We start from the raw sequence: 10,013 nt of genomic DNA, 5'->3' as shown, positions 1-10,013 counted from the left end.
AATTCTTCGCCCTAATTATCCGGGGAGGAAGACGCGCCTTTCCCGGAGACCGCTAGGCAACACTCACCACGGCAGCCTTCAGATTACTTCCCTCCGCGAGTGTGTGACTTCGTCTAAGCAACTCACACTTACTGTAGATTCTCACTGGCGAAGCTGCGAGCAGCAGAGGGCGGGGGAGCTGGGAAGAGGAGGAGGGAGGACGGTGGGAGGTGCAGAGCCGGGAGGCAGAGGAGACGACGGAGCTCCAGACACAGCAGGAGGGCGCCGTGGCTGTGCAGTTTCAACCTCGTCCTCCCAGCCGCGCGCACACCACCTCCTCCCGGAGCAGCGGGAACCGCAGCAGCTCCGGGCTACCGCCGCTGGGCTCCGCGCTCCTGCCCGCTCGCAGCCGCCAGTACCTCCCCTCGTCAGCGCTCAGCCCGCAGCTATTTCCTTCTGCCAGCCTCTGAACTCTCTGGATCTTTTCCTTTGCTCGCCTCTCTCGTGTTTTCTCCACCCTGTATTTTCTCAACTCCTTTCCTTTATCCTTAGCCACCCTGTCTTTTTCTCCTCTTTTTATTGAGGATTTTTCTTGACTTAAGATGACTTGTCTCCCTTACCTTCATCATTTCAGCCCTGAAGACTGAAAAGGAACCTTTATTTTCCCCTCAGGGGCATTTTAAAGACCTCAATCCTTAAAAGTCTTAAGAGACAGAGAAACAGGACGCGGGACCTTCTCGACACCCTTGAGTCCAGTCCAGAACTGCACTATCAGCCATAACTAGTATTTAAATTAAGCCCACTGAAGAGAAGGGAGACAGGAGCCGGAAGCAAACTTCGGCCGTCTCAGAGGATCCGCGGTTCCCGCATTTGGAAGAGCCGCGTGCCAGAAGCCAAGGGACTCCACGGGGAACGCGGAGGAACCGCGAGCCTCCCTCGCCCCCTCCCCGAGGCCGGGGCGGTGGACTGAGCCGCGCGGGACAGCAGCGGCGGAGGCAGCTAGGAGAAGATGCGGGGCTCGGGGCCCCCGGGTGCGGGACGCCGGAGGCCCCCGGGCGGCGGCGACGGCGACACCCCCAGCACCCCTGCATCTCTGGCCGGCTGCTATTCTGCACCTCGCAGGGCCCCCCTCTGGACGTGCCTTCTTCTGTGCGCCGCGCTTCGGACCCTCCTGGCCAGCCCTAGCAACGAAGGTAGTGTTGGGGGTGGGGACCGCAGCGACCTGGGGCGGAGGGGCGAGGCGGGGCCTGGAAGTGCGGGTGCGGGCGCTCTGGACGCTGCTGCCGCGGACGAAATCTCACCCCGCATCACGAATTAACATTTGTCCGCTTTCGCCAGCCTTTTCGCTCCCCTCTGCTGTGTCTGGTTGCATTGTTTTACATTAGGTGCGGAGCGCGGGGCGAGGAACCTGCGTGTGGACCGAGGCTGGTTGGGGGGCTGGGAAGTTGCAAGCGGGGGGGAAAGAGAGGTCTGAGACCCGCGCCAGAAGGTTGGGTGCGGCTGGTTCTCACTTGAAGCGCGCGGGGAAGTGACATTTGGGGCTTGAAGGAGTGGGAACTGTCTGAAGCTCAGCGACAACGATCTTGGGAGCGGTGGGCTTTTAGAAACCGTTATTTGAGGCCGGTGATGGGAAATATTGTGAGGGTGGCTGGCTGCTTTTATTTGGGGGGGGGGGAGTGCCTTCTGGAAGCTGTTATTTAGGGCATCGCCAGCTGCTATTCTGGGGTGGGTGGCAAGAGCTGTTATTTCTCGAGGGAGGGGAATGGCGAAGGACAGAAGGCGCCCCACACTGTGGGGTGCCCTTCACTTTGGGGGCTCATAATCACACTGAGGTGAAAGTGGAAGAAGGCGGGAAGGTGGGATGAGGCGGAAGGGGGGTGGAGTTTCGCTGCCAGGAAGTTGCTGCTCAAACCCACCAGGGCTTGTGTCTCGGTGTTTGCGTGAGGGAAGAGCCCCGCTCTCGTCGCCACCGGATCCTGGAGTTCCCAACCCTCCTCCCCACCCCCAATCCTGCGCTCCGGACCCTGAAGGCTGTCTCCGCCTGCCGCTGGGCGAGTAGAGTCGGCCCCGCGGGAACAGCACCTGTGCGGCGCTCTCTGCTCCCGGAGCTGTGCTCAGCCCCCCGGGCCCGCCACGGTTCGCCTGGGCGCCCTCGGCCCTCGATCTGCTTCGGCCGCGCTTGCTCCTCTCACACCCCGACCGCGCTGGGTCACAGCTCAAAAGCTCATTCCTTTAGAATGGGGGTGGGAGGTGTAGCATCTCAGATCCAGATCTGGGCTGCGAGAAGCGGTCAGCTCCACCACGCAAACATCAAAGACCCTGCCCCCTGGCTGGAATACTGGGGTTTCGATTTGAGGCTCCTCAAACCACGGGTGAGGCACGGAACCTTAAAAAAATCCCTTCCACACCTAGGGCAGGGGACGCTGGACCGGAAAGATGAAGCAGCAGCCTTGGGGTCGTGTGTGTCCTCGTGACTTGCGCGGGTTGTGTGGCTGTAGGAGAAGGCGCTGAGCTGGTTTAGGAGCACTGCCAGCTCCCTAGGAACCGTGTGAAAGCAGGGCAGATCGAAACTCCCTGCCCCACCCCATGAACTTCTCTCTTTAATCCTTACATTTATTGTTTTAAATCTGATTTAAGGATTCTGTGTAGCTCACTGTATCTAGTTATCTAGCTATGGCAGTCTCCCATGCTTAACCCAAACAATCTGCATCTTTTCCCCTTCCCGATAAAGTTGAAAAAGTGTTTTAAGTGGTAGTCCTTTTATTAATCTCTCATGTTAGATTTATTATGTTAGAAGTCCGGAGGATTGTAACAGGGTTTGGAATCCTTTTATTAACTGTCTTATTCCACCGGAAGGGGCATCCTGGTTTGGATTTAAAGAGTAACAGTAATAGTAGTGTCATTCATCCTTTCCTGTTCCCATTATATTTCAATTTTTTTTTCCCCCAGGTGTGATGAGGGAAGTGGTTTATGTAGAGATGAAAGGGAGTAGAGGCTCTTGGTTAGAGAAGGGGAAAAAATGAAATCTCAGGGAGGGTGATGCTGAATGGGCACAAGGGCCAAGACTGCACCAAGGAGGAAGAGGCAGAGGGAATTGGAGGGAAGCTAGGAAATAGCACCGGTCTCTTAAGGTGATGTAAGCAGAGCTCAAATCTTCTGGAAGGTAGACTGGTTGATATCACAGACCTAACAACCACAGGTTGTATTGTCCTTACGCCAGCTATTTGAACACACATCAAAACTTGGGTTGTAGGGAGGTGAGGATTGCAGGGATCTATCACTATAAACACAGTAGGAAATAAAATCGTCTTAATATGTATGACTTCACCTCATTCATTCCATCTCTACCCAACAGTTTTCCATCTTTCCATAAGTATCATCTCAGACCATTGCTCTCCTCTTCTTTTTGTTTCTCTGTGTGTTATTATAAATCAAGCAATAATATATTAAGATACTAATAACAGGAGTTTATTTAAAGATTCCAATTGGAGTTTTTAAGTTTGTTTTTGATTATTTCTGGAAGTTCTTTGGAAGATCAGGGGCAGAAAGATTCGATGTATGCACTGCATCCATTAATAACTTGCTCTCATATATTTTGCCTTCTGCAACCTATAGATACTTAGTGATTTCACAGACTATAGTGTATGTGTGTGCATATATATATAATATGAATGCTCCCATTATGTGAGGAAAAAATTCAAGGCAGATAGACATAAATGTGACTTTACATTCATAATTTGTATTCTAGTCATTTTTAAAATTTAACTTTTGTAGACATAAATAAGCAGAACTGAACAGGAAAAGCCAAATATATATCTAGAATCTTAAATTGAGATGGAATGAATGTTAGGATATGTTGGATAAAAGACAATAAGAGGAAAATGTACTCTTTAGATTCAATTCTAAGATAAGATAAATATTATCTTTCGTTGTCTTTTTACATACATTAGGCATAAATTACATGTGGAAGAAACCTTTTAACTACAGTCTAATACAAAACACTTCTATTATAAAATAATTCAGAGGCATATTTAGCAACTTATCTCTGAGATTGATCAAGCAGGACAAACATTAGCAAGTATATCAACAAGTGAAAATGTTAATAGATTTAATAAGTAAAGAGAGCATGTCCACTGTTATGAATATTGGAGGTGGCCCTGAACTTATTCAGTAACTGCCACTTTTTGCTGTCTGGAGATATATTTGTAAACAAGCATTATTTGACAAGTGCTTTTCGCAGCAGGGATTCTTGGCCAATTACTGCTGAACAGCTCTGCATTGAAAATGATTCACCCGCAGTGAATCAAGCTTAATTCATTGAAGCTACAGTCAGTAATGTCCCAGTAAGGTGCTTCTGACAGTTGTCAGCAGTTTGTATTTGAAAAGTCCAGTTTCTTGTCTCTGAATGTTTTGTATGTTTGAGAAGGTGGGGTGGAAGGACTCTTGGGGGAAAAACACACACATACACACACACACACAGAGCGGAAAAAATTTTAGGCTAAAGTGTTAAACAGTCATAAAATTGTAGATGTTTTCAATGGAAAGAAAGGAAAAAAGAGTTTGTTTTAGGGTTTTTCTTAGTTTATAATAGGACCAGGCCCATAAAACAGATTGGAGGACATAATAGATTTGTAAAACTAAATGGCTTTGTTTTGTGGCCTTGTCATCCTGTTATAATTCATTTCCTTTTAGATAAACCGGCAGGACCCCACAGAAAAAGGACAGTAAAATCATTCCCTCACCAGGACACTACTGAACAAAAAAAGAGAGCAATCACCCTTATTTGAATCTTAGGTGGTTGGAAGGAGAAGAGGCCATGAAGAGTTTTGGCTTTTTGCTTTATAAACCATGAAAGGGGGTAAAGGGTTGACTCTTTAATTTTAAGCTTTTTTTTTTTTTTTTTGAGGTAGACAAAAATCTTGGGTGTAGGGTGACAGGTAAGAAGATTTTATTTCCTCATAGAAGACAGAGAAGAGGGTGGACAATTCCTGCATTTACAGTGAAAATTTCTCCTTTTATTGAAAATACTCTTTTTGTAATATCACCAGTTGTAAATACTATTAACTCTTTATTTCAATCCACATAGGATTAAAAGGGTTTATTTTTTATACTTAGAAATGCATTACTGTACTTACCATTATTTATATAATTAATACTCTACGAATTGTAACCATTTAGAATATTTCTACATAAAATGTCAATATTAGATGATACAGCTATTTGTAGACAAACATCCCCAAACTATTTAATTAAATATTAGACTTTATTCAGTATTGCTACTGTTGAGAAAATGACTGTGCTTTTCTTATTTTCACTACATTTTTGCTGATTGACTGACTTGACCACTTGAATCTCCTTTGTTTGGAGTGCTTTCTTATGTATTTGCTTGAATGACTAATTAATTTCTCTTTTATTTGGAAGAAACCTTTCTATGTTTGACTATAAAAATAGACTATGATGTACATTATTATAGTAACTAACTATAGCTATTTTTACTTATATGAGTCAATGTTCTTTTTTAAAAAAAATGTGCTGCTAATATCTTAAAGACGTAACTACTATAGAAAGTATTGATAACTCTTTATACTTCATTTTTTACATTTAAATTACCAGATATATTTCATTTTACTAATGAGTAATTTGAATTTAAATTAGCAGAGGTACCTAATTATTCAAACACGATTTATGCATTCTTGACCATTTTAAAATAGTTTTACAATTGTTTTCATAAAGCATCAATATTAACTGAAGTTTGAATATGCAGCCTTGCTTATTATAAGCCATTAAAAATTGATTGCAGTATTGGTCCATTTTTCCCTTTCAGAAATAGTAAATTTTTACTATAAAAGCAATATGCAAGCAAAAAATATAAATTATCGCCTTAGAGACTCAGAATGATTCTTGCAGTTCTAATATCTCTGGTGAGTATGTATTTATCTGTAGAGCAGAATAGCTCCTACTGGTAGCTCTACTGGGTAAATAAATATTTTGTTATTTTATCAAAATTTATATACTCAGTTCGTTAGGTAGTTCAAAGGAGTTATCCTAGTCTACTGTATACATAAGCACATTTACTGGTATTTTTAATTCACATTAAAAATTTTATCCTATGTTTTATCCCAGACGAGGTGGTAAAATATAAAATATAAAATGAGCTCTAAAGGCTTCGTAAATACAGATTAAAATGTTCCTTATTTTTTAAGAAGCTTAATAATATATCTCTTTAAAGTAACAAAACAATAGTTTTATTCAGTAAGAGGTATTTGATATAAGAAAGATGACAGAATCTCTGATCTACTCATAATTTTTAAAGCATTATATAGTGATTAGAAAACTGGAAGATTTGAAAGTTATTCACTGTGAAAATATTTTATTGGTTCCATTAAAAATGTCTAAATTAAAAACTAAATGATTCACCCTTAAGTATTTGGTTTGAACTTCCAAAACAATTAGCATGAGTATTTAGAAAAGTCTCCCTTTATCATATATTTACTTTTCTCTTTTTAGTTTCTGACTGTCCAGACATTTCTTTATTCAGAGTTAATGAAATAGATTTTAAAGTATTTGAAGAAGACAAAAAATTTATTTTACTGAAGAAAAAAATGTTTAAAATTTTAAATTCAAATTTTAGAGAACAGTTCATTTTTAATAATACATTATTAACATATACAAGGTGTCATAATGAAGAACTTTCCACAAAAATAGTAGGATCAGTAATGCCACAAATTGTGCTATGAAATAGTTGTTTATAAATCAAGGTACACATAGATAGTGCCACAAGTATTCTTGAGTATTGAAAGGTGATTGGAATTTTCACTTTCTGACACTATAAATTTCACAGATACAGGATTTATTCATTTCATTTATTCTGATCACATAAAATCAAGAGGTAGCTCTAATTTAAAATTTATATTACAATAACAATAGAAAACAATGAAATGATTTAAAATGTAATTCTAATCAGTGAATTTCATGAGAAATAAAGACTTTTAAATTCCCTTTTAGCTTCTTTCATTACCATCTTAAAAAATTCTTACTTAATATAATCTGTTAGTAAAAGCGAAAAGTAAATAAATATATAAAAGGGAAAAGCACTGTAAGGTACATAAGAATTTGAATTGTGTCTAGTGAAATGTGTAGTAATTTATGGTCTTGTTATTTTTTTGTTTTGTTTTGTAAAAGCTTAAATCTTTCAACTATCTCTAATGAGAATCTCAGGTGTTACAAAGACATAAAATAGAACTAATGTAGTAGGTGTACCACTTGGAGTTTTTGAAAACTCTGTGGTTTAGCATGATGACATTTATTAATTGTCATTTAGTGTTAGTAAAATTTTTAAATGCTTTTTTTTTAATCTTTAGTGATTTAAAGAAACCCTAAGGAATCATTTCTACTATTTAGAAATTGCTGGAAAATCCTTTTTAAAAATGTGTGTGAGCTTTGTCTTTAGAATACCATTTACAATGTATTTCAGTTAAGGAAAACCTGGTAGTTTCTGTTTGTAATTAGGGTTTATTCTAGTTCTTCTTTTCCTATAGGAACCACAGCCTTTCGTCTCTGATCAGTTTATGTGTTACTTTATTAATATTTAAATTGTTTCATATACTACTGAAGAGCATACAAAATCTTGTGGTCAAAAATCAACCCTAGGTCATGCATTCTTTTCTCATGTGTTCATGGCTTTAATCATGGTACATTTATTAAGCAGAGTGCAGTAATTTGGCCAGATGATGGTCCAGGTGTACATGGACATGCACACCCCTAAATGTGTGTAGAAAGATCACGGTGAGGCTGAAACAAAGAGTGGGGAGAGGTGTCAAGGTGGTATCACTATGATTTTGATATGATTTGATATTAATAAAAGTACTTGCATTTTATTTTTTATATTATTTTTTAAAATACCATTACCCCCTCCCCCCACACACATATTCTAATTTTATCTTTGTCTCACTTTTGCTCTGAGGATAAAAATCATAGTCTAATGAAAAAAAAAACCTCTTTAGTTCATTTTATATCATCAATTTAGGTTTTTTTCTTCTTCTGTTTCTACTTCTTCTACTGTTTTGTTGAGTCATGCCAAATACTTGTGGTGTTAGACGCCCCGCAGATTAAATAATTGGGATTAAAGTGTCTGTGATGATTCTGATTCTGTTTTAGTCGCTGGACTATTGCCCAGGCCATCTCTGCATCCATTACACATGTCTTCAGTTCTAACTAAACTGGGCCCATAGCTCTGTTAAAGTAAATGATTCTGGTAAAAAAAAAAAAAAAAAAAAAAAAATCAAAGAGCCAAAACCTGAGGGTTGAAATATTTTGCATATGCTTTGTGAGAAAATGTTCCTACTTGGAAACATGTTTCGGGCTAAGTATTGGAAGATTTAGAGAAAATACAGTCTGTTCTTTTACTCAGAAATGGGTAGTGTCTTTTTTGTCTCTTGTAATAATGTCACACTCTTATTTTTATCTGCCACGTCTCCCTTCCCCTGTCCCCCTCCTTCCTTCAATCCCTCCTTTCCTCCTTCACTTCCTTCCTTTCTCTCTCTTTCCAACTCTCCTTCCTCCCACCTTTCCTATAAGACACTCCATTCGTACAAAGTCAAAGCAAGATAAGAGGATAAGAGCCCATGCCTGCTATGTTCCAACACCCCCAAGGAAGTCATGATGTCAAACTGGGTGAGAAGTAATAGTCTTCTGTTAAATAAATCATGGGACCCAGTCTCTAAAAGTAAAGAGCATATTGTGTCACACTAAGTCATACATTGTTTACTTAATTCATAAATCAGAAACACAAGGATTTAAGTTTTTTATGTAAGTTTTATGTTTCTTATGAGATAGCTCACTTTCTTTACACTGGCTGTATCTTCCTGTTCCAGGATGCTTGTTAATGTCTTTTCTGTGGAAAGACAAACTCAGCAGGTCGATCCGGCTGGCCCTGGTTCAGCCCAGCAGTCCTCAGCAGGAACTTGCTCTGTGAGCCAAATTTCGGCTTTCACCCAGAGTCCTCTCTTGCCTTATGTGCTAGCTGAACAGGTGAAGCTGGACACCTGGTCTTGTGGCAGATAGCAGTGGAATGTCTTCTCCTTCAAGAGTTTTACCCTGGGCAGTGTAATGAGTCTTTTACAAGGGGGTGCAACTAGCCTTCTCAGAAAAGCAGAAAATACTTGGAAACTGCTATGTCTGAAGGATTTGAACCATGTCCAGTTTCAGACCATCATATTTGATTTCTCTGGAAGGGGTAGGGAGAAACATTAACAATAGAACCTCTTAATCTTACAGAATTGGAGTCACTGGTTTTTGATTCAAGCTTATGAAACAAAAGTCGAAAAGTGATTAAATGTTATAGAATTATGGAAAAATAAGCAAAAACAGAAACTCTAACTTTGAAATTCAAAAACAAACTAGGCTTGTCTCTTTTTGTTGTTGTTTGCTTGTTTGTTTTTGTTTTTGTTTTGTTTTTGGCTCATCTCCATTGCTTACCAACCCTAAGTTCTGTGGACACTCATTTAGTTGTTGTTGTTGTTTTTTTTTTTGACCTCAGTTCATTTATTTGTAATTTGGTACTGCCTACTTTACATAATTGTTGTGGAGAACAAACAAAATGAAACAACTTTCTAATTGGTAGAACACTTCATAAATGAAAGTTCTGGGAGTGTGCCTGATTAACACTCTGCAGAGTGCATGCATGTGCACACCTGACTTGCTGGGTAAGGATCAGGAAACAGGAAAGCACTGTGTGCAGCAGTTTTGTTTTTAAACTTATATTATGAGAGGAAACCTCCTTAAGAAAAGGAATATAAAAATATATTACCTTTGCAAATCTAACTGAATATGGCTTTAGTGAATATTTCCCTAATGCCTTAATAGCATGGAAGTGGCCCATGTCCTTGACAAGACTCCCTCCTTGAATGCCCTGTAGCTTAATTTTAATTAGCTTCACAATAATTGTGCTTCGTACTGGGTAGTGCAGAATGGGGAGATGTAAAGACCATGAAATGAGCTCTATCATATATTAGTGGTATGGTCTTGAACCATCT

General features: G+C 40.3%; 1 protein-coding gene across 12 annotated transcripts in view; it reads left to right on the top strand.

Moving 5' to 3' along the window:
- Positions 1-241: 241 nt before the first annotated feature.
- The window catches only part of EPHA5 (EPH receptor A5), a 346,898-nt gene continuing 337,126 nt past the window's right edge, over positions 242-10,013 (top strand). For 3 of the 12 annotated variants that reach the window (XM_032400482.1, XM_032400479.1, XM_032400480.1), the window contains exon 1: positions 253-1,172. In XM_032400482.1, coding sequence (XP_032256373.1) covers positions 989-1,172 — 184 coding nt within the window. In that variant the 5' untranslated portion in view covers positions 253-988. Of the gene's footprint in view, positions 1,173-10,013 lie in introns of all 12 variants that reach the window. The other 9 variants (XR_004298863.1, XM_032400484.1, XM_032400478.1 and 6 more) reach the window with 6 other exon arrangements.

The sequence above is a fragment of the Phoca vitulina genome, unplaced genomic scaffold, assembly GCF_004348235.1.
Source record: "Phoca vitulina isolate PV1807 unplaced genomic scaffold, GSC_HSeal_1.0 scaffold3, whole genome shotgun sequence".
NCBI lineage: Eukaryota > Metazoa > Chordata > Mammalia > Carnivora > Phocidae > Phoca > Phoca vitulina.
Note: the sequence above shows the minus strand (reverse complement) of the source record. Positions and strands in the feature narration are given on the sequence as shown.